Consider the following 25,909-nt stretch of genomic DNA (forward strand, 5'->3'; position numbering starts at 1 on the left):
AGCGTACGATTTCTATATTCCATATCAACATCCGGATCCATTATAGCATGGTTCTTATTAAATTTGTAGAATGTTCCGATGGGAAATCAACATATATCGAACAAAGTGGAGTCAAATATGTGTTGTCCAACGAAACAGGAAAAGAGAGAGTGAAAAGAATGTTTTCAAAAAGGCAAGTATTATGTTTCGCTTTCCTTATTGGATATTATTATGCAAACATTTAATTTTTATGAACCCCTTTCTATTGTCACAAAATATATAATATTTTATTATCATGCTATTCTAATATTATTGTGCCGTTAGTTAGAAAAGGTCCTATTTGATCAAAATTCGTATGGACCAGCTGTATTGAACACAGAGATTCGAACCGTGCAGATCGCAGAGTTACCCTGCTGCAGAATTTTTTCCGGCTTTCTGCGACGAACTTCCCACTTTTAATTAAAACAGTTACTAATTTAAGATAATTAAAGCGTTGTGTTTACAGAAGAAATTACAGAATGAAAATTTTAAATTGTAAAAGTAATATTTTTGTAGGCGATTTTCTCTCATTTTGTAGGCGGAAAAAAGTGCAATTTCGAATTTTGTAAATCATTAAACATATTAAAATTCATAAATAAATTAAACGATAAATGGACAAAAATTCGTACATAAATTAAAAATCTTAAAATCCTTGCAAAATTTCCAAAATAAAGATCATTCAAATAAGACTCTAAAAAAGAGATACTCAAAAAAGTGTATGTGAAATAGGGTGTTCTTTAAAGAAAAAAAAACTGAATGAAAGATATCATTTCTAGACCAAACTAATCTTTTAGACTTTCATGACTTTATTTTATATTATTAATTAAAAAATCTAGCTGAAACCAGTTATTTATTATTTTTTGTTCCTCTAAAGAAATCTCAAATGAGAATAAAGAAAACATTGAGAAACTAAGAGGAAAGAATGATTATTTCTTTCCTCTTAGATGAGCAAGAAAGACTTCTTTGAAAAAGAATTCTGCAGAAAAAGAAGAAAAAAAAATTCAACAAATTATGCAGAAAGGAAGAAAAAAAACATTTCACTTCCCAAGTGTAAAATCTTTCTGCCAAAACTGAAACATTCTGTGATAATGTCGCTGCAATTCTGCCATGGGCAGGACTCAGTTACTTCTTCGAACTGCTTGCTTAGGGGTATGCTGAGGGTTTTAGCAACCCTGATCGAAACATTAAGTTATTTTATCAGGGTTGATATAAATCATGTTTTGTTTAAAAACTATATCTCAAACATTGGTTTTTTTCATTTCAATCAGATTTTTATTATTTTGTTTTAATCAAATTTTATATTTTTGTGTTTAATGGCGAAAACTCTTGATAAAATGTGTAAATAATACTCAATATTATTTAACATTATACTGCAATTGAGATTCTTAATACCTGTTATGATAAAGAGGTTAATATCATTATTTAATTCTTGCAAACTAAGTATTAATTGAATTAAGTGAGTTAACTTTCTTTATCGAATTCAAAAACTTAATGCATTGTAAAGTTTTCATCACAGAAAGGAAATGGGGGAAGAATTTCTCACCTTTTCCCAAATCAAACAATAAGGAATCATCTGGAAGATTTCTTAAAATTATAAAAGAGCCGAATAACCTTTAAAGATATTTATTTCCTTAATTATTATACCATGGCAATTACAAACATTTTTAATATTTTCTAATGCATTAAATCAGATTTGGCAATGTTTATGGCAGAATGGATTAATCCACGGTTTAAACCAAGTTTTATATATATATATATATAAGAGAATTTTATATATATATATATATATATATATATAAATTTTGAAAAAAGTTTATGTGAAAATTTTGATAATGGAATATTTTGTTAAAGATCTGTTTTAATGATAAAATATTTTGTGTAGAACTCAATTTTCTAAAGTTTAATAATGTTCTGTAAGTTTCATGAAAAATTTCTGCATCAGTAAGTTCACCAATCATTCCCTCGAGTTTTGGTGACTATTGATCAGTGCCTGCAAATTTTTTTCTTAATCTTCCTGCCAGTAATAATTGTCGATTATTAATTAATGGTATCGTTAGAGGACCCAAATTTCTCTTAAAATGACATGATTAATTAATAATACAAGTCTCTCTAGTTTCAAATTAGTCTTCGTTATTATATTTTATTTTTGTACTACAGTTGTGGTGAATTTAAATCTTTATTTAGTTATATTTTTCGAGCAAAATATATTATTTGATTAAGTAATAAACTTTTTTTTAATAAAAATGTGCAGTCTACCAATAACTAAAATCTTATTTCTGGGGAAACTAGGATTAGTTAGGCATTTTTTTTAAAAAATTAAATGGGACTTATGATGTAAACATGACCAACTTTATCATGAAGTAAGAATCAACTGTGTAGTGTATCTACCACTACAAAAATACAATTTCAATTCACTAGTATATAATAAGACATGTTAACTTGATTCCATGTCGGGTTACCCTTTCATAGCTGAAGGTTGACATTGTCGATAACACTAGGCCTATGCCTACAAACTGTAAATCGGGTGACATATTTTCATTTACTACTTCTATTTTAACACTTAAAAAATTAAATAATAATTTTGTCAATCATTTTTATTTTATGTGATTAGTGATCACTATTATTATCATTATTTTAGTGACATTGGCTTCTTGAGTCCTGAATTAAGATATGTAATAAAGAGTGGAACATTTTGCCTTGCTCTTGCAGGCATATATGGTGGCATGTCTAGTATGAAACAAGCCAAGGAAGACTTTATGCGTCGAAATGTAGCATCAACTTTTGAAAGCCAACATTTTGCCAGGGTAAGTTTGCAAGTCTGTGTATTAGATAGGTCGAAAAAATGAATTTTAGAATTTCAAAATACTTTAGTGCAGAAAAGCTATTGCAATAAGAATAAAAATGCAATAAAAGTTATAAAATTGGTTAATATTAATCGTTCCCACACCATATTCAAAATTAATAAAAAGTTTAAGAAAAAAACATGCCTTTTTAGAAATTTTTAGATAAGCTAAATTAGGGATGCCACAACCTTCTTGAGTGAAGGTGCGCAAGAGATTTGACCACTGAACGGCTACATGCCTATTTATTTAGACAGACGTGTTGACAGCAATTTTAGGTAGTAATTGTTATAGAAACATCCTCGTTCTGGGTACTAAATTCTTTTTATTAATTAAATGAGTAATATGTTAACATATAAATTAAATAAATTTTAATGATTAAAAACAAAGACAGGAAAAATGATTACTTTAAAAAAAAAAAAAAAAAAAAAAAAACATTTCATTATAAAAAACCCAGATAAATTAAAGTAAATAAAAATAATGGGAAATGGTCTGGTTTTCTTTTATTTCATTTTCTAATACAAAGGTCTGTTGTTACATAAATTCTAACAAAAACTTAAATGTTTATAGAATTAAATTTTTAAAAAAAAATTCTACTGAGTACAGTAAAATAATTGCAAGCTAATTACCATAATTTAAAGAAGTTTATAGGGTTTAAAATGCTTAATTAATACAGAACCCTTACAGTGCAGAATAAGATTTAACATCTAGTATGGAATATATTTCATTTCAAAACATTTATAGTAAAGTTTTACATGTCTTAAATATTTTCTAAAGGATAAATAAAAAATTGCAACAGAATTAAATTATATGAGTTGTAATATTGTGTTAAAATATCAGAAAACTTAAAATAGAAGTTTGTTGTAAGAGTTTGTTATATATAAAGAGTTTCTGTTCACAGGAGTCTGTCTAGGTTTTTCTGACAGGTACCTATTTTGTGAAAATTTAGACGTAATTTGTGAAAATTAATTATATTAAAAAATCAACACAAAAATATGGATTTATCGTTTCTTAAGGGATACAAAAATGAAATTTTAAGAAAAAGTATTTTGTGAAACTACCGTTTTTCCTAAAATTGAATTTGTGAAACTACCGTTTTTCCTAAAGTTGAATTTGTGAAGGTACCGCTAAACGGTATTTAATTCGGCCTGGACAGACCTCTGGTTCACGATACAAAAAATACTTTTCGCACCATCTTGTCCCTTTTTTTGGTAAGTTAAGAAAATATTCATTTACTTTTTTTATAAATGTCAAATACCGTAATTCATGTAAGTGTTAATTATTTAATTATTTTTTTTAAATCATTAAAGAAGTTCTGCTAAAACTTATGTAAGACAATATGATTTGATTTTAAAATTTTAAAGATTGATTTTTTTTAATTTAAGATCAAAGTTGTATGGCAAGAAGAAATTTAAAAGTAGTCCGTTTCTCATAATTTTTAATTTGCATAACATAATTAAAATAACTAATTTATTTTAAAGTTAACTAATATATTATAATTAATTATTACTGGATTAATTCACAATTGATAAATGATACAAATGTATTTGATTCTGCCAAATTAGGATAAGATACCAAATTGGAAGAGAATTTTTTTTTCTTCACTAAACTTATTATTTGAAAATTTAATTGATACTAAATACTTTATTTCGTGATATATTTATTTGAAGCCAGGTTTGTGATTTTTTTTAAAAAAAATCAAAAAAATCAGATTTTTTTTATTTAAATCTGATTTTTTTTTATTTTAATCAGATTTTTTTTTAAATTCAAATACACTGTAAGAACTTTAATTTATGATTAAAAAGAACTTTATAAATGTTTAATCAAAATTAAATTAACATTAAAACTATATTATAACAATATTTTAGGAGCTCTAACTTACTAAAATAATTTTTCGTTATAATACATAGCTTTGAATACATGGCAACCATTTTGGAACAAATGCATGATTGAAATTTAAAGACTAGATGAAATAGAGAATTTAAAGAATACTTCAGGGGTTTGTTTAGATTTTTCTGAGAGACATAGTGAAAATTTAGACATAATTTATGAAAATTAAAAATTATATTAAAAAATCAACACAAAAATATTGTAAAAATATGGATTTATCGTTTCGTACGAGACACAAAAATAAACTTTTAAGAAAAAGTATTTTGTAAAATTATTCTACAGTTTTTCCTGAAGTTGAATTTGTGAAGGTTCCGCTAAACGGTAGTAAGTTTGGCTTGGAAAGACCCCTATACTTTAACTATTAAAGCAAAGTTTCAATTAGCAAACCATAATTTTAATTTAAAATTGTGGTTTCTTTTTTTTCCTCTTGATTTTTAAAATGACAAAAAAAAATTTAACAGATTGTGTTCATAAATGTAGTCATTCATCAAAAAATAAATAAATATTTAATCTAGTATATATTTTTGTATTAAAATATTCATTTTTAATCCTGCATCAATAAAATATAATGTAGATTTTAATTCCATGCTTTTTCAATCAAACGGTAGAAGTTTAATTAACATTGTTTGTATTCTTTTTTTTTGAAAAAAATTCATGTTTATTAATTACGTTCTACAGCTATGCAAGTCTATGTTAAGACGGCATTAAATGTTTACTTTAATCTGTACTTTCAATCTCAAGAATCAATAGATTTTTAAAAATGTAATTTCAAATGTGTTGGAATTTAACACATACCAAGAAAAAAAGCAATTTCGTTAACTAAAATTAATTAATGCAGCAATTTATTTAAAATAAATTAAACTAAGAAAAGAAAATAATAAAAGTATCGATAATTTAAAACACTACTTTTTAACTTTTAAAATCAATATATATGAAAAAAAATCAGTTGATTTAAATCAGTTATTTTTTTAAAAAAATCATTTGAATCATGATTTAAATCAAGCTGATTTAAATCAGCAAACCCTGATTTGAAGTTCTAGATGTGCTTAAGTGCTAAGTACAAAATATCAAATACACCCTAGCAACAATTTTATCTTGGCCCCAGTTGGGTTCAAAATTGGTTCAATATGGATCAATATAAGAACGTGCACCGAGGTACCAATATTGGGATGTATAGATTTTTTAATAATGGTCATAGAATGGCCTACATTGTAGTATTTAGGCTGCATAAAGCTTATTCATGTTTATAAGATGAACATGCAAAATCTCTATATTAAATATCATTTCATAATATCTTTTATTATTTTTCACATTCTTTGGCAGAGAGCTCTTGTTGATACTATGTCTCTAGCTGGAGCAAAAGGTGCTTATAAATATGCTATGCAATATGGGATGTTTAGCTCTGTCTATTTGTAAGTAATAATCTTTGCATACCCTATTTTTTAACATGCTGTGTAGCATTTTTAAAAAGTGTTTATTTTCCAGCTTTGTATTTCAAAAGCCCTTAAAGGTGCTTTTTTATTGGGTGTTTTTAAAAAGGCCGGGATAGCCTGTTTGGTAGGGCGCTGTGCCCACGTCCGATAGTTCGTAGGTTCGAACCCCGCCGGCCAAAGACTCCCCGTGTAGTAGAGTGACTGGTGCACGTTAAATCTCTCGAGACGCAAAAGTCCTCCATGTTCCCATTACACATCAATACCTCTGGGGGTACTGGATCGAAGATCGATCGTTTTCTGATTCAGGTCAAAATTACGATCTGTGGATGTATGAATGGGTCCGCCCTATAAACGGGTGCGACGTATGGTGTGGCAGAAGTCAAATTCTTGGCCATAGATAGCGCCACTGGAAAACAAGAACAATCGCACCCGCTCTTCCTAAACAGGCATACGTCAACAATAAAAGTGCTTAATTTTCCCTTTTCAAAAATGAGATTTTTTTTCTTTTCTTTACCATGTCTATTTTTGCCGCATATAATGCAAAAGCCTGGTTATCACATTGTTTCAACATTTTCACAATTCATTCAAACCAGGGTTGGCAGGTTTTTGACATGTGGCAGTTTTTGACGGTTTAAATCATCCGTCACGTCAAAAACCTCACTGTCAAAAACCTATATTCATATGTGAAAGTTAATTAATACATAAAACTTGTATATTTTTTATAAAGGATAGTGTTTCTAAATATGTTTTAGAAAAAATAAATTTAAAATTTTGAAGAAGCACTTATATTTTGAATAGTAACTAAAATCTTGTACTTTTGAAAACTCACATCTTTTGTAATATTATGTATTCATTTTCATGTGTTATTGAAAATCTGCAGTGATATTATTAAGAAATTTATTTATAACCAAATTTAGTGTATAGTATAGATTATACTAAAAATTAGACATTTTTAAAGATAAACATTAGCAGTTTTGTACATTAGACATCTTTTAAAGAAAAATCTTTTAAACAGGTTGGGCACATGCAACATTCACAATCAGGGAATTTGCTGAATACTATATAGTTTTGTTAAATATCTAAATATTCAGCTGTTGAATAATTGCTTCTTGCTTTCAACATATACATTATTTGTATTCTTAATACAAGTGGAGAGAAAAAAATTAAGAGATAAAAATTGTTTTAAATTGATAAGTGTAATAATTATAAATAAATATAATAAAGAATATGAATTATATTTATCATTATTCATAAATATAACTACTTTTAAATTCAAATTAACATACTGGATAATAAAGATATTCGGTATAACATTAAAAAAAATTTTTTATACACTTGTATCTTGTATCAAGTTTGTATTTATACAACATAACTTGTAAGTTCCTTATAAATATTAGTTATATGTTCCTTATATGTCAAAAATGCATAGTAATAAACTTTTAATTTTCTTAAGTATCAAAAAGAAAAAAAAAATTTTTTTAAATATAAATATTTAAACAATTTTTGTGCAAAATTTTTCTGCACATGCATTTGAATATAAATTTCTGAGATTTTAAATCTGTTATTTTACCTTAATTTTAATTAAAAAATATTTTAAAACCTGCTGATTACCTATAGTATAATTAAATTTCAATATAATGCATGGCAACTGTTGGTAGTTTTGAAGTTTATATATTTTCTTGGCAAACTTCAGTTTTTGACGGTTTAAACCAGTATTATACCCTTGTCATGTCAAAAACCACTTTTTGACGTCAAGAACCCAACCCTGATTCAAACACAGTTTGTCCGTAGCGTATGAAAGCGCCAATTATTTTACGTGTTAGATAAAATACATACGAGCCTGCATGTATGTATACCGAGCTGGGTTCAGTGAGATTCTTGTACTCTCATGTACAACTCTGCTGCGTTTCGCAAGATATTCTCAATGTCAGACATAAGGGCTAATAGAATTTTAAAAAAAGAGTTCTTTGTCCGAAACTGGTTATTTTATTATGATCGTGTAAATTGTTTTAAAACTATTTTGCATTCTGTTAATGTATATAGTGCTTAGAAAGTTAAAGTACTTAAAAGCTGCTAATTTTTTTTGGAAGTATTTGACTACGCACCCTGTTTAAAAAACATATTATATTCATTTGATTATGATGTTGCTTAAAGACACACTATTTTTTATTATGATGTTAATGTTTTCACAGAAATCATTTATGGCTAGCTTTATTGTCATTTAATTCAAAATCTGTGGTTGTTTATTTTACAAATACATACCTGCCAAGTCTCCTGTTTTTTTAATGAAGACTCCTGTATTTTACGATTATCTCTTGTTTATCCGTTTATACTCAAATTTCTTTGTAGTTGTTGAAGAAATTTTTAAAAAAAAAATTGACTATAAAATATCCGCTGATAAAATACTGCAAAAAAAGTATATACCACTGCTGCAGAAATACCTTTCTTATTCCTCAATAGATAGTAAGTACTATTTCCAGTACTGTAGTATGTTGAGTCCTGCGGTCATTACACCGGCGTTAGGGCGAAAACCCATCCAGGGGCTGCAGCACGGAGTAAGAATGTAGTATGTTGAGTGTTAATAGATTAAGTAAAAATATCCTCAGTGGTAAAGTGATCATAGGTTAGAGTCCCCTTGCCATCAAGCTAACTGTGGGAGTTTTTCGTGGTTTTCCTCTGTGGCGCAAATGCGGGTTAGTTCCATCAAAAAGCCCTCCACAAAGACAAACTTCTCCCAATACTTGATCCAGAAGTACCCTTGTCTTCTGAATTGGGTTCAAAATTACAAGGCTACAAAGTTGAACATTGGTAGTGATAAACCCCAAAAATTGGGTTGGTTGTTCAGCGACTGTTATAAAATAAAGTAGTTTAAGTAATTAAAAATAATAGTTTAAAAAATCTTTTTTTTGAGTGAGATTTATATTCATCTTTTTTACCTCGCTAAATGTAAGTGCTTATATTATTTTGAATTTCTCTTTTTGACTTACATAATTATGCATGATGTAAAACTAAAAAATGTCCCTAGTAAAATCTCCATTATTTTATTTCTTCAATGTTGGCAGGCATGCAAATAGTTGAAAATTAAAGTTTTAATAATATTAAAATTATTAATTGATTGAAAATTAATTAATAATATTATCTTTGTGCGTGAAAAAGTTTATGTAAACATTTTATCGCATCATGAATCCTTAGATGTATAGTTTTCCTTTGCTTTAAAAAACTCTTTAGAATATGTGTAATTTTGTGTTTGTGGTAGTAAATGTTTGTTTTTCATTTTTAGATTAACCACAATGACAGTTGAAAATTATAGAAATAAAATTTCCATCTGGGAGCATATGGGTACAGGTGGTAAGTATCATGCAGTTTTTAATTTCAGGCTCATTGAGAAAGATTTTATAACCTCATTAAAAATTATTTTATAAGTGTGCAGAAACATTGGTCGGGCAAATTTACTACCCTTTAGTGATACCCTCACAAATCCAACTTAAGGAAAAACTGTAGTTTAAAAAAGCATCTTCTAAGATTCCCTCCCCCCCACATCTTAAAATTTCTTGTTGTATTCCCTTAAAAATGATAAACCCTGGGTTAATTACGCATTTTAATTTGCAATGGAATTGTCCCGCGGATTGCTATTATGATAGGTTTTGGGAGGAAAAAGAGCACTACGAATACTTAGCATGTGTCTGGTCAAATACTGCAGTGTAGTAAGCCTAAACGGTCACTTGCGCCATGTTGTTATAGCTAGCTTTTTTTTTTCTCAGAGTTTTTTTAAATGCTGTCTCTCTTAATGTTGACAGGATGTTGAAATTTGAACTATTATTTTATACATAATTCTAATTTTATTTGAATAGACCTTTATTTTTTTTATCAAGCATTTTTTTCGTTGTGAAACTTTTCTGTATGACCCAGTCGAAAATGTTCTCGTAATGAAGATTACTTTTAGTGCTAGTACTATTATTTATTTATTAAATGTATGTTTTTATTAAATTCAAGTTGAAATTTGACTATGGACGATGAGTTTTATGGTTTTTTAAATTTGGATACAATTTTAAGCCCAAAATTTTACAGTAGCAAAATTGTTTTTGAATATATGAGGAAAAATATAAAGAAATTTGCAAGTCATAATATGATTAATAAATATATGATTTTTATTTGTAGAGACAATTTTTGAAAATGTTTTCTTATTTTACCATTTTTCTCTGTTGATTTTTTAATATAATTTTTGATTTTCATAAATTATGTCTATAAATTTTCTCAAAATTGGTACCTCTTAAAAAAAACCTAGACAAACCCCTACTTCAATTTTCGAAAGGAAAAAAATCCAAAAATTTGCCTACCTGGAGAAATTTTGCCTTTCCAATATAATATGTGTAGTTAATAAATGCATATTTGTCAAATGTACCAATAAATAACTTTTTATAATAATAAGCTGTGTAATTTACAAATGGGGTTCCATGTGCTCAATTTTTTTCACTTTTCATTTTTTTTACTTTTGTTAGACGTTTGGGATCCTGTATGATGTTACTTATGATTTTGTTGTTCAAATTTTATTTAATTTCACTTCTAATTTGACACTTCTCCCTTTTATCTTTGGCGATCTATACATTTGAAATGCTAATAAAATAAATGCAACCTATCTTGCAAAATGTGCATACATCTAAATCATGAAAAGTCTACTTATCTTACAAAATCTACTAATCTACTTATTCTAATAAAATCTACTATTCTAATAAGCATATAATACAAAATCTACTTATTCTAATAAGTAGATTTTGTTGGAGGAGGGCAATTTTGTCTCCTTAAATAGTTCTGATATTAAACCAAACTTATATTCAATCAAATAAGTATTTCCTTATTAATTAATTATTTTATAAACAAAAAAGGTACTTTTTAATGTTAATATTCATTATTTTTAAGAAATATTTTATTTATTTATTTTTGCATTTATTATAGCTCTTTTAGGTGGAATTTCTCGATGGAAATTTGGTGCAAAAGGCATGTTGGCTGCTACTGTTCTTGGTGGTGTTTTAGGGTAATTTTTCCCTTTGAACTTTTTTTAATTCTATTTTTTTATATACAGGGTATATCTGCACACTTAGAAAATCATGGATTTTGCTATTGAACAAAATTTGTCATGAAAGTCATTATTCCGAAAAATCTAATTATTATAATGGAATTTATCCCCCCCCCTCCCCAATTTTCCAGTGTTCTGATGTTCCAAATCTAAATTTGTAGCAAAATCCCCACATAGTCATATTCTTTTAAAATATAAAAGGTTTTTTATCCTGTTCTTTAAAAATTATAGTGTTCTTTTAAAAAATGAGAAGAAAAAAACATCATTTCTTGAGTGAATTATCTTTTAAAATTCTAGTTTAGCCTTCTTATATTACACTTGCTATAAAAAAGAAAAAAACAGCTTTAAATAACTACATCTATCTGACAGTATTTAGTTATTTGCTTTCGTATTTTTTCCCCCAGCTGTTTTATCATTTCAACTACTCTGTTTTTTAAGTTTAAAATCAATAAATATGAAGATGCAGAGTATAACAGTTTTGGTTATTCTTATCATTTCAAGTAATGTTATTGTAATGCTTTTTTAAATTTATTGTTATGTTTTTGTGGAGAAAATAGTAACTTTGGTAAGTCAGTAAAAATTCTTAGAATTAGTCATGAAATGTCATGATTTCGAAAATCTAAAATGTAACAGATACCCTGTATATAAAATGCTGGAATCAAATTTTTTTTTAAAATGCCTGTTTATGAAAATATAGTTTTATTATTGTGGCACTGTATACTTGAAAGCTTTATTCTTCCATATTTTTCAAAGTTTTAATTAAATAGTCAATTATTTAAATTAAAATTTATTTATTGTTTGATTCAGCAACCTTTAATCATATATTCACTATTTCCAGATGAAGCTCTCAATCTATTTTTATTACAGGTTTCTGTTTATTTCAGTTAAAATACATTTTATGTATTTTTCATATCCCTTGTAATTATTTTCATCTAATACAGTCATAATAACAGTTTGTGGAAATTTTCAAAATGCAAAATTAGATGAAAAGCTCCATAAAAAAATTATGCTATGTTATATTATTTTGTCTGTCCTAATTTTTTGAGTTTCAGCATATCTCTAACTGGCAAAGTTGACAAAAATTTTTGAAATTATAAAAATTGATTTTTTTATTTATTTAGTTTGTGATTTTTTTATTTAAATCATATACTTTGTTTTTTAATTGTTGTATTTACCAATCAAAATTTTGATTAAATGTTTTAATAATGATTTATATTATTTAAAAACATTACTATTATCAAGGTGATTGTATTCCGGATGTACCCCGGAATTTAGGGTATTTTGTATCATTCTTCCAGGTCTAAAAACTAGGAGCAGGTCGTGTGATTTTTCCACAAATGTAATTCCTCTGATCTCAAGACCTTTGATTCCACAAATCAAAACTTATAATCCGACAAAAGTTCCACCAATTTTCGCAATTTGAACCTTTCGTTGAATCGCGTTAGACGTTTTCATAAATGTTATTCTTCCACCAATTTGATTCTTTAATTGTCGATTTTAATATTTGAAATTACACCAAAATCTGCTAATTTTGCAGTTTATATTCACACGATTTTAATATCAAGCATTGATGTGCGAAGTTGAAAGTCACACATTTTGACTTGTGTGTTTTTAAAATCAGTATCGACATCCGTTTTCACGCGAGTTTAAAACTTCGATTTTCATATTTACATGCGATTTAAAAGCTACACATTGCAATTTGTATTCACGCATCGCGATATTTATTTGATTTAAAGATCCAGCTGTGCAATTTGTATTTTCACATTGTTATTACAATCCTGTATCATGAATCTTAATTGAAGTTTTTTCTTAAATTAGTTACTATAATGGTCTGATATTTCTCATTGGTAGGTAATTCGTGTTCATTGCCTAATATTATAAACAAAGTGTCAAATATTTTAAACAAAAAGGGCTGAATTAGTATATAATTATTACAAATAATCAATGAATTGACAAAGTAATTTTCAATTAATTATATACATAAATTTTATATTGAATAATATTTTATATTGAATATAATTATATATTGAATAATATTTTATTTTGAATATAATTCTATATTGAATAAATTATATATTGTATTTAAATTAACATAAGCTAAAGAGATATAAATATGTTTATTACACAGCAAGTTTATTTGACTTCCAGTAACTTAAAAGTTTTTAAATAATGTTTAATCCCTGACACAAAGTTTTAGTTTCTGTAAGTTTTATCTACAGTTTTTAAGATTAAGATTTAAAGATTGGGCAGCTCTGACGAGCAGAACACGTCGACCTGAGGTCTATTGTACCCGAACCCCGTGATTAGCATGAAAGCCCTGTAGCTGAAATTCAGCAGACACCTTACAGGAATGTCTTACAGTTCCACAAGATCCCAGGGGAAAGTGAAGTTTGATACCATCATTGGAGCAATAGATTCCTGCTCCTGATTTAGCACCAATCTTTGAACCATCAGTGTACCATATTAGACATTTGTCTTTAAGCCACCGAGGAGAATTAAACCATTCTTCTCTAGTAGGAAAATGGATCTTAAAGGGCTTGTGAAAAGCATATTTTAGTTACATATAGTCACTAGGCATGATAAAAGAGGGTATATCCACCACTTGTGAGACAAGATGTCCCCATGACAAGTGTTCGGAATACTCTTTCCATAGGCCAAGGTGCATAAGACACTTTATGCCTGTCTGAGCTTCAACTTCAATGGAAGAAGCCCAAGTAAGCTCTCTAGAGCAGCTGTAGGAGTGGTCCTAAGACAGCCTGGCAAGGCTACACAGACCATTCTTTGTAGTCTATTAAGATTAGACCTTGCGGATGTCAATCTAGTCCTGGACCACCAGACGATTGCGCCAGAAGTGATGAGAGGACTAATAACCATTGAGTATATCCAGTAAACTATTTTGGGGGATAATCCTCAAGTTCTACCAATAGCATTTCTGCAAGACCAGAAAATCTTTCTGGCCCTGCTGGAACAGTATTCAAGGTGATAACCCCAATTTAGTTTGGAGTCAAAATAAACCCCGAGAAACTTGTCTTTCTCCATGAGTTCCAATTTATAGTCCTGGTAGTACACATTACCTAGGTCAAGTTGCCTTTTTCGTGTGAAGGCTGCATAGCTTATCTTGGATGGGTTAACAGATAGGCCTGAGTCAGAGCACCATCTAGCTACTTCTAGAAGTGCATTATTCATGATATCAGAGATTGTTTTACCATGCTTGCCTCTGACAACAATAACACCGTCATCAGCGCACTCGATACAGAGAATGCCAGGATCAGTTAACCGAACTAACAAGGAGTCCATTACCATACACCATAGGATAGGGGACAAAACCCCTTCCTTGGGGCACCCTGCGGTTGCATGCACTTTCATGCTTGCGCCCAATAAAGAAGAACAAACATACCTAGAGGATAACAAATTAGCTATCCATCTGGTAATTGTATAGTTTATGCCTCTGTTCCTAAGTGCATTGATGATAGTCTCAAGAGGAACTTTATCAAATGTACCTTCAATATCAATGAATACCGTAAGAGCAATTTCCTGATCTGTGATTGATTTCTCAAGCAGATAGGAGAGCTCGTATAGTGCGGTGTCCGTTGACTTGCCAGGTTGATAAGCATGCTGTGTGGAGGACAGTGGCCTATCTATGAGTATAGTGTCTCTGAAGTATCTGTCAATTAGCTTTTCGATAGCTTTCAACAGACAGGAAATGAGGCTGATTGATCTGAAAGATTTAGCCTCAAAATGATTTTCCTTACCTGGTTTTGGTATGAAAACTAATGTAGATGTTCATTCTCCACAGGATGAGATCCAGGGAAGTGTGCTTCGAGTAGTTCTCAAGAGCCTCTTCACCTGACTCACTGTATCTTCCGTTTGTAAGACGGATGGCATTTAAACTGCAATTAAAATCTTTAGTAAGAATTTTTGCATTCTTTGCGGTGTCAAATATTTTACTTATTATACTTACGAACCCTTTCATTATTTCCTTGGATAAAGCCTTTAAGGGATCTGTAATTCCAAACTTACAAACTTAAGGAAAAATTCACACTCTTAAAAATTTATTTATAAATTACATACCTGCCAAGTCTAATGTTTTTTTAACAAAGCCTCCTGTATTTTATGACTATCTCCTTTTTACTTGTATATTCTCAAATTACTCCGTATATTTTGAAAACATTTTAAAAATTTCCAGCGGTAAAATATCCCCTTATGGCAAAAATACTTCTCTTATTCCTCAACAGATAGTGCCAGTACTACAGTATCTTGAGTGTTAATAAAGTACCCCTTGCCATCAGGCTAACTGTGGGATGTTTTTGTGGTTTTCCTCTCCATGTATCACAAATGCGGTTTCCATCAAAAAGTCCTCCACAAAGGTAAATTTCTCCCAATACTTGATTGATCCAGGAGTTCCCGTGTCTTCTGGATTATGTTCAAAATTACAGTGCTACGGAGTTTAACATTAGTGGCCGTAAGCCCAGAATTAAGTTGGCTGTTCAACAACAGTTATGAAATAATTTAAGTAATCATAAATAATGATTTAAAGAAATCTTTTTTAGATTAAGATTTATATACTTATTTTTTACTTCACACTAAATGTAAGTGTTTATATTATTTCCAACTTTTAATTTTTCTTTTTGACTTGCATGATGTTTCAAAACTTAATGCGTAACTTAAAAAATGTCGCTAGTAAAACCTCCGTTGGCAGGTATGAAATTATATTTAAAAAAAAAATCATGACAGCTGTGTAACTGGGTCATTGAAAAGCTACTTTTCTTGATATTAAAACCACTAATTCCTGCCTATTAAATGGAAACCTTGAACAATATTCATTAAATTCTGAAAAATCTTTCCTAATTGATAGATAATGGATATATTAAATATTAAACATAATAGAGCAATCTTTTATTTATTAATTTAGGTCTGTTAGGGTGTTGAACATGTTCTCATTAAAAAAAAATTATCATGCGCATTAGATGAATGTGTTTATTATAATGTACCAATTTATTATAATGTACTTTTTATTTATAAAATTATAATGTACTTTTATAGTGATGAAAATACCTATTAAATTAAATTATCAGATTTCAACGCATACACTTTTTTCTATTCTTTCTGCTATTTTCAAATTCTACTTTTTTATTTTACCCTTGATTTTTTTTATTTCCTGTAAATTTTGTATCATATACTCGTATCTGCCAACTCCACTGGATTTTCCAGAAGACTACTGGATTTTTTCAGTTTCTACTGGTTTAATTAAAATTCTTATGGTTTTTTATACATTTTTCGAAAATTCCCTAAAAGTGAGTAAGTTTTCTTTAAAAAAAAAGTCCCTATTAAAACAGAATTTGTGTACAGATTATTGCTAGAATATTTCAATAAGTATTACTCTGATACATAATGAAGTAAACCTCATTTATAGAAATCAGTTCAAAACTTTTTCTTTTGTTCTAAGAATATTCAGTTTATTTTTATTCAGAAACTCTCTTTTTAAATTAATTAAAAAAATCTTCTGACTATTTTTGATAAATTAAATGCCTTTTAATGTATGAAATTATGAGTAAACATTACACAAAACATTTCAAGAATGTTTAATGTAAATTTTAACTGGAAAATATTGCTGTCTTTCTATTTTGATGACTATAAAAATCCCTAATATTCCCTGTGTGTTAAATATTTAATACATTATGCAACAGTTATCATGAAATTTATACGAATTCGTGAAATCTACTGGATTTTTCTCCCTATCCATGTTAGCAGCTATGTATACTTTACAAAATGTATAAAATGTTACGTTTCTCTATTTAGTATTCTTCTGTTATTTTCAAATTTTATCTTTTTTTACCCTTGATTTTAATATTTCCTGTAAATTTTGTATCATGTACTTTAAAGAATGTATAAAATTTTACGTCATTTATCAGATTTCAGCACTAGCTCTGAGTTTCTCTCTGTACTATTCTTTCTGTTATTTTCAAATTTCACTCTTGATTTTATATTTTCTGTAAATTTTATATCATATACTTTAGAGAATGTTTAAAATATCATGACATTTATTAGATTTCAACACATGTACTGAGTTTTTTTTCTTTACTATTATTTTAGCTATTTTCAAATTTTTCCTTTTTTTTAACCCCAGATTTTTATATTTTCTGTAAATTTTGTGTCATATACTTTAAAGAGTGTATAAAAGCTAATCAGATAAAGCTAAACCATGGATTGGTTTGAGACTGAAGTTAGGTGCTGGTAAATGAAATCAATGTGAATTAAAGGATCCGTTCACTGATTAACTTTCATAATGTTATGTTGTACCAATCAAATTTTAGTCAGTTGTCCTATCTGAGTCTTTCATGTTAAGATCAATAGTTTTATTTTTATGTGGTTGTTAGAGATGGAAATCTATATAAAGCAGCTAGGGTTATCATGATTTAAACTATAATTAAAATTATGATATAATTAAATTTTTTTTAAAAAATCTTTGATTATATCAAATGTGATTTCTTTGAGAAATCCATTAGTTTAAAATAACTGAATTTTTTTCACTAAATTACAAAACATATTTTATGCAATAGTTAATAAATACATTCTTTTGGTTGTGATTTTTTTAAAAGCATAATTTAAAAACTAACAACTCAAATTCAAGTGTTTACTGTACCCGACTCTATCAATGTATTCAAAATTATCAATCTTTAAAACTATGCACACAAAGCTTTTTTTTAAAAATTAACTTTAATAAAATGAGAGAAAAAAATATCTTATAATGTCTAACATAAAATGAATTAAAAGAATTGATATACAATTAATGAAAAAAAGTAATTCATTCTCAATGTCTGTAGATCTGTTGCTGGTGGTTTAATCCTCTTGAATGCATGGTTAACTGGGACAGATTATGAAGATTTTCGATACTGGCATCATGAACAGTATTACACAGAAGTTCTGTAAGTTTCACAATTTATGTTTATTTTTACTACATTTTATGTATATTTAACTAGTTTTTTTAGAGGGACTTTTTTTAGGATTTTAGTGTTTTTAACATATTTATGTGCTTTGCTTTGAAAGTCAATAACTATTGCTAAAAACAGTATTATTATGAAAGGGAAAAATGTTTTTGAAAAGAATGTTAGTATTACAAGTTTTTGCAAGAAGAAAATGAAAGAAAGTGTTACAGTCTCATAGATAATAGGTAACTGTGAATGTCACAAATAATAGTGAATGTCACAAATAATAGTGAATGTTGATTTTAATAGTAAGTTGTCAAAAAGGGAAGTAAGAGAGCATGATAGATTTGTGGTTAAAAAAAAAAGGGTGCATTAATTTGAAATGTTTGGCAGGATTTGGAAAAAATGCTTTCTTTTTTGTTAGGCAGAATATAATATAATCAGTGTCTTTATAGAAATAAGGGGGGGGAGAGGACTATAAGAAGAAAACAAAGTTTGTTTTTCCCTTTTTTGTATTGATAACAGAAATAAATAAACATCTCTTCCATTGAAACTTTTTTGAATAATATTTCTCTCTTAAGCTGCATAAAATGTATCCCCCCCCCCCAAAACAATTTTTCGCAAAAAGCCTAGTAATTTTTAACTTGTTAAAAATATACAATTTTTGTGTCTTAATTTCAGGGTGACTAAAGTCATAAGGTCATTTTGAGGATGACTTGAAACTGTGTATTTGTTAAATCAAACTGTTACTAATATTTAATTTTAAATGTTTGTTCATCACCATTTAAAGTCTCATAATTCATTCCGTTTTTAAGATGATGCTAATAAATTTTTAAAAGTTTTCAGAAGATGTAGTAGATTGCATAATTCTATTGACTCAAATAATATCTATAATTATTTTTACTTAGAGTTGATAATAGTTCTGCATAATTAAAACAATTCTCACCCTCAGCATGCTTTAGAAATTTCTGTTATGCTTTCTCGTTAATGAATTTTTGGCATGGATTCCTATATGAAATGGAAAGGGGATTTTACCTTTTCTCTAAAAATTAAGTGGCTGGGTTAATCAATTCAATGTCATTGCCCCATAAAATGCGTTGACAAATTTGGAATAGCTAGGAAAGTGGATCTCAAAGAAAAAAATTTGTTAAATAGAAAATTCACTTTGCTATTTGGAAGTTATTTTACAAAGAAATTTTGAAAATGTACTTGGTTCCTCGAAAAAATCGCAAAATAGAATCTCGTTAAATAGAAGTCCGACTGTATTTTTCTTTGTTTTAAAAGAGTAATATTGTAAGAAAAAAGCCAAAAGAGAAAATATAGTTTGCTAACATCACTGAAAAATTTAAAATAAACATCATTTCACCTTATTTCCCTCTTATAATCTTAACCTCATATGTTCATAAAGAATGTGTAGATACATACTAGACATCTTCCTCCTCACAGAAAAATGATCCTGCTTTTTATAAAAAATGAGGAGCAGCACACTTCTGAACAAAAAACGTTTTGCTTATCTATTATATTACTTCCCTTTTTAAAGTTTACTGTTAAAATTAATATTCAGTGTTATCAATGACGTCAAAAGCTGTTGCGCATCATTTATTCTTGCAAAAACTCCCAGTGCAGTCTACAATGTGTAGGCAGAAGTAGCCTGATCTTCTCGAAATAAAATGGAATACGTGTAGGTCTTTCCTATTTTTATTGTTATTTTACCGTTAAATGTGTGCACTTCCTTATACATGGTGCATAAAATTTTAAAAAAGTGCTTTAAGGTGTAGCATATGAGATCCGTAGGGTATGAAAGTGCTAATCATGTTACATGTTTGAGGAAGCACTGCATATACATAATACAAATGTGCATACACTGAGTTGGATTCGCTGTGGTTCTTGCACTCTCATGTCCAACTCTGCTGCATTTTCAGGATATTCTCAATTTCTGACTTCATTTTCCAACCTCTGAAATCGAACCGAAAAATCTTTCGATCTTTTTGTGCTGGCTAATATAATCAAGAAAAAAGTTTGCTGTCAGAAACTAATTATTTTATTATAATCATGTAAAATTTTAAAAAATTATTTTGCGTTTCGTTAATGTATATGATGATTAAAAATATTTTAGTGCTTAAAAAGTACTTAAAGGGTGCTTATTTTTTGTTGAAAGGTTTTTGCTATGCAACCTGTTATAACATCCGACCCAATAACAAATTGTTTTCTAAATTGTCCTAATATCAGATTATTACTGTATAGATTTCATTACAGCATTCGACATTTTCTTAATAGCTTAGCATTGTTCTCATTAAAACTATACTCAAACTATCTTGTATTTGGCAACCTGAGCTGGAAAGCATGTGACCAATTGTTTTTAAATCTTCTTCTTTGTCAGCTCAACAGCCCCTTGCAGGCCTTGGCTGCCTTAACAGCTGACAAATGCCAGTGCCTCCTATCCAAATTCTAATCTTTAGGGTTTTCAGGTAATTTTCGATCTTGTTGAGCCATCGTAGGGGGTCTGCCTCTCTGGGACATGACCCCTTCGGGATTCTTAAAGGTGACGATGCTCATGACGCTATTGAGGGCTTCTCCGTAGATGGCCAAGCTACCTTAGTTTATTACTGCAGATTATTTGTGTAATTTGGGGCTTCTTATAGAGTCGGTACTGCTCGAAGTTATATCTTGTTCACCAGCATCCACTTTCTTGATTTGCTCCACAGGATCTTTCTTTTGAAGGTGTCAGCTGTATATCTGTATTTAGGGTTCAATTTTCTCTTCCTTAAAGCAGCACAGGAAGTATGAATGTTTTACAGAGTTTTAACTTTGTTTTCCGACTGAGAAGATTCGATCTTAGCTGTCTCCTCAACCCAAAGAAACACTTACTAGCCATTTGGACTCTATTGTTGATTTCTTCTCTAACTATGTTTTGATCATTAACAACAGTGGAGGTATTTGAATTCGTTAACCCTTACTAAAATATAACCATGAATACATAAAGGGCACTGTAATATACGGTTGAGGACAAAAATTTCGTGAATATTGTCTTTTCCTCATTAATAGAAAGGGCCATATTTGTGGTAGCAGCTTCGATAACTTGAAAAGCCTCTTTGACATCCCTTTCTGACCTTTCAATTATATCATTGTCATCCACGTAGGACAAAACTTGAAGAGACCTATTCCAGAGAGAGATTGTTTTTAATTACATTTATTTTCAGTTATTAATTAAATATGGAGCTATGTCTTTAAAATATAATTATAAATTTTGTGTTAAGGCTTGCTGATATGAAATTTCTACAAAATAGTATTGTTATGAGTTTGGTATTCACAGAAGGGTTTTGCACAGGTCGGAGAAAAAAAATTTTTTACTGTGAATATTTTTCAATACTGTGAATATTGCTGAGAAGATTTTCTAAAACCTGTCTTAAAAAAAAAAAGCGTAATTACTGTGGGGAGAGTTGTTATAGACAATGTCAATCTTCATCTATGAAAAGGTATCCCGACATAGAATCGAGTTAACATGTCTTATATAATAGTGATTTGGAATTATATTTTTGTAGTGGAAGGTACACTACAGTACTCTACCACCAGAATTTTATCTGTGATAGATATTCAATGAATGGATTCCAATAGTTGATTCGGTGCTGTTTTTTTTTAGAAGCCGTGACAGCTGTATTTAGGCCTTGTTCCCTCCTGCGTTGTGTGATCGAGACTGAGTAACAACAGTTCGAGGAGGTGGACAATGTCGCAGTCACAAGTAGCAAGTCAACTGTTCAATGTTAACCATCTATCGAAGTAGGCGTGTACAAATGGGAACTTCGGTCTAGGTAGGCGTGTTCACATCACGTCCAAGTCACCAATGTATTGACTATGAAATGGTACCCCCAAAGTAGAATCGAGTTAGCATATCTTATATACTAGTGATTTGAAATTTTATTTTTGTTGTGGTAGGCACACTACAATTACCAGATATTATGTATTGCATAAGATACAGTAGTCCAATATCAGGAAATAGAGCCAGAGTTGCTCACTTAATACCCAGGAACAGAGTAACAAACCATGGGGGAAGGATTGCCGTGATGGACCGAATTCAAAAAGGCTGTATTGAAGGGAAATTGATGTACTATGCGCAAAAATAAAGAGAAAAATGCCCCCCTGAATAACTTTTGATCCTAATGTTTGGATCTTTAGGTTCTAGGACTCTATCTTACTGGTTCGAAAGGGTGACCTCAAATATGCTAATTAATTGGTGCAGACAATATTTTAAGTTACGAAATCATACATAAAAACATACTTTCTCTGAATTTACATATCTTTTTTTCAACAGATTTGGTTTTTTGGTCCCTAAAATATAGGAGGTAACCGCAATCTGGGAAATATGGTTCCCGTACCTTGGTCAGAAGAGCAAGCCAAAGTTAGGACCCCCTAATGTTAATTTTTTTTTTAAATTTCTCCATTATCTTGAGAGCTTTTTAAGTGAATTAATCTTTCTGCACAATTATAAAATTCGTTTATCCAAAGATAAATGCATGCAAAAAGTAAATTCTAGTAAATATTTTTTATTATATTTAGTAATAGTCTAAGAAAAATTGAAATATAAGGTATACAATTTTTTACATTATTTTAAATTAGGTAATTTTACATGGCAATATACAAAATCAAAGCGAAATCGGTTGAATAATTCCTGAGAAATCGAATTTTAAAAACTCTTATTTTTCAAATTAGATTTCTCAGGAACCGTTAACTAATTTCTCTCAAATTTTGTATTTTACCATGTAAAAATAGATACTTTAAACTTATGTTAAAATTTATGTACCTTACAATTCAAAGGATTTTACGTCTGTTATTAAATAAAATTATAAAAAATAGTAAATATTTACTAAATTTTTTATTTTTTGTATGGAATTATCTTCGGATAAGCAAATTTTATAATTATGTGCTAAGATTTTTCAATTCACTTAAAAGGCGAAGTACGCAAAAAATAAAATTAACATTAAGAGATCCCAATTTAGATCCCAATATTTCCCAATTGCAAAAGTCTTAGTATAGTGTCACTTCGTGACGGGATTTTAGGGCAAATTTTTCAAAAAATCTGCTATAAAAAAATAACAGAAAATTACTTTTTATTTACTTGTTGCAATTGTATGTATGAATTTCAATGAAAAAGGATGAAAACGAAATTTTCAAATTTGATATCTCAAAACTAATTCAAAATTTTAAAAATGTTGCTTATTTATAGGCATACGAGTATCTAGAGAGGTAAGCCAAAAATTAACTATGTCTTTCGCAATATGTCAAAACAGGCAACATAGTGTTACTACTAGACTTTATGTAATGGCTCCAGTGGTTCTCCACTTGTGCACTTGGGACACACATCATCATAGTTGGCCAGACAGCCCGATATGGGCCAATGCCTTCCTCTGAAGATTTCTCCATAATGACTTCAAATTTATCTTTGATCTCCAATTCTTTTCTTTCATTGCAAGAAGAGAGGCCTGGTTGGCAGGGCACGGGTCCATGTCCAAGAGGTCGGGGGTTCGATCCCGCCGGCTGAAGACTCCTCGTTTAGTAAATGGTGACTGATACCGCTTAAATCTGTTGAGTCACAAAGTCCTCCATGTTCCCATAACAAATCATACCTCTTGGGGTACTGATCCAGGAGTTTCCTTGTCTTCTGGATTGGTTCAAAATGACAAGGCTACAGAGTTGTACATTAGTAGTTGTAAACCCAAAATTGGGTCAACTGTTCGAGGCCGGCTATAATCTAAAATAAAATATTTCGTTATTAGATTTGGAATTTTGTTTAATAAGGTCTCACAATAAGCAAGTTAAACTGTAAAGAACAATTTAAATATTTTATAAGAATATATTTTAAAATTTGCACTGACAGAATAAATGCCAGAAAAATCTGGAGAAAAAAAATATTAGGTAAAACCTCTCTCCGCAATCAAATCTGGAAATTTTTGGAGGAGTAGCAACATAATGATCAGACACAGACAGTGTGTTTCACTCACTTCTCAGGCATCAAAACTGTTTTACACAGTCAAACCCTGCTATAGCGAATGATATGTTCGCGCCCGTGCCTTGGCACCCAGGTATGTTATTTTTTCTGGATATAGTGAACCAAAAGAGAAGAGGAAGTTGGATTTTATGAACTTTTGTATGTCTTCGACAGATTTATTTTCTTCATTTATAATATATATTCCTAATAATTTTGTAACTTCTACTTCCAAATATATAGTATATACCGATTTTTTAAACCATCAATAGCAGGGAATGTTGCAATAAGCATTTTTTCTTGTTTACTTCATTATTGAATTGTTCAGCATACTAAGAAGCCGCAATCTTCCAATGTTTGGACAAATGTTTGAAGACAAAGCCAGTGAATTTGCTAAGCGATTTATTGAGACTACTTTTATGTGCTCAGGTGGCTAAATTTAAAAAATGAAATAACATAAATAGAGGAAAAATTATCGTATCTGATGTTGAGGATTGCTCATCAGCTAAAGATTACTAACTATTTTTTTTTTGTACTCAGGACGAAAAGTAATAATAAAAAATTAAAAAAAGTTAACGCATTTTTGGTGCTACATATATTTTTATTTCAATTTGTTTGCGGAACAGATATGGTGAAGTCCCGGTTATAGTGAACCAAAATTTTGGTCCTTTGAAGGTTCACTATTGTGGGGTTTGACTGTATAACCAATCTTATCCAGTAATAGTATTATTTATAATAAATAATTCTAAATTTATAATTTTTATTTAGCAGCACAGTTGCTTATAAATGTTTTAGAAAATAAGTTAATCAATAAAGAAAGAGCCATTTTATATAAATAATCTGGCTAGAAAATAAATCACACTGGAGCTAGAAAAATAAAAAGTGTATATCACATTTTTTCACTTTTATGTGTGCTTAATAAATGTGATAACTTAAATTTATTTAAAAAGAGTTAAAAACATTTTACCGTGAGTTAAAGCAGTGTTTCATTAAATTTTACTTTTGGTTAAACATTTAAAAAAAAAATGACTAAAAAATTAAGTTATTGGTCGAATAAACAATGCAATTTTTCTTTGCGTATTCATTAAAATAATTCCAGATAAGTTTATTTTTACTGATTTCGTAACATAAAGCACATTTAAAGTAGCCCTCCAACTCATTGCAATTCCCTTTTAATTTGTTTTCATTAGTTCAAAAGTTTTCCTGGGTGGTTTTTTTTAACCTTACCTTCTATACATTATAAAAATGCTACTCATCGTGAATTTTTTTTTTTTTTTTTAAATTTACCTTTAGAAAATAGAACTATAAACTATGTACTGTTGTGATTATTATTATCTTTTTTTAAAAAAAAAAATCATGTAATCTGAATATTTTTTCTATTTTTCATTTCAGGAACAGAAAAGCAGATGAATGAAAGATGGTATTTTAGAAAAAAGGAAAATTTATTCTGTGAATAAAAAATAGTTCTGATAGAACAAAAATTTAAGATCACCATTTTCATAAACTTTGTTACTGCCGCATTGTTTGGTGAACTGCAGTTTTTTGTTTCCTCATTTAGTATAATGCTTTTATTATTTATTAAATTATAATAATAATTTGACCTGGAAAAGTTTTTTTTCTCTCTGAAATTGAGTGAGAACCCTGATTGAGATTTCTAAACCTGCAGTGATATAAAGTTTGCATGCATATATATTTTTTTTTTCAGGAAATTTTTTTAGGTTGCTGTCAGAAGTAGAAAAATCTACTCC

At 29.1% G+C, this 25,909-nt stretch overlaps 1 protein-coding gene across 1 annotated transcript; it reads left to right on the forward strand.

Annotated features, from left to right (window-relative positions):
- LOC107447658 (RPII140-upstream gene protein) lies at positions 1–25,761 on the forward strand. Its single transcript, XM_016062626.2, has 7 exons — positions 1–172; positions 2,657–2,822; positions 6,072–6,160; positions 9,462–9,529; positions 11,135–11,213; positions 18,080–18,181; positions 25,554–25,761. The coding sequence occupies exons 1-7, from the start codon at positions 48–50 to the stop codon at positions 25,573–25,575; spliced, it is 651 nt and encodes a 216-aa protein (XP_015918112.1). The 5' UTR covers positions 1–47; the 3' UTR covers positions 25,576–25,761.
- The last annotated feature ends 148 nt before the right edge of the window (positions 25,762–25,909 follow it).

The sequence above is a fragment of the Parasteatoda tepidariorum genome, chromosome 1 (genome assembly GCF_043381705.1).
Source record: "Parasteatoda tepidariorum isolate YZ-2023 chromosome 1, CAS_Ptep_4.0, whole genome shotgun sequence".
Classification (NCBI taxonomy): domain Eukaryota; kingdom Metazoa; phylum Arthropoda; class Arachnida; order Araneae; family Theridiidae; genus Parasteatoda; species Parasteatoda tepidariorum.

Coding starts and splice junctions, on each gene's coding strand:
- LOC107447658 (XM_016062626.2), top strand. CDS start 48: ATGGTTCTTATTAAATTTGTAGAATGTTCCGATGGGAAATCAACATAT. Junction 2,823..6,071: donor AAAGCCAACATTTTGCCAGG/GTAAGTTTGCAA, acceptor ATTCTTTGGCAG/AGAGCTCTTGTTGATACTAT. Junction 9,530..11,134: donor GGAGCATATGGGTACAGGTG/GTAAGTATCATG, acceptor CATTTATTATAG/CTCTTTTAGGTGGAATTTCT.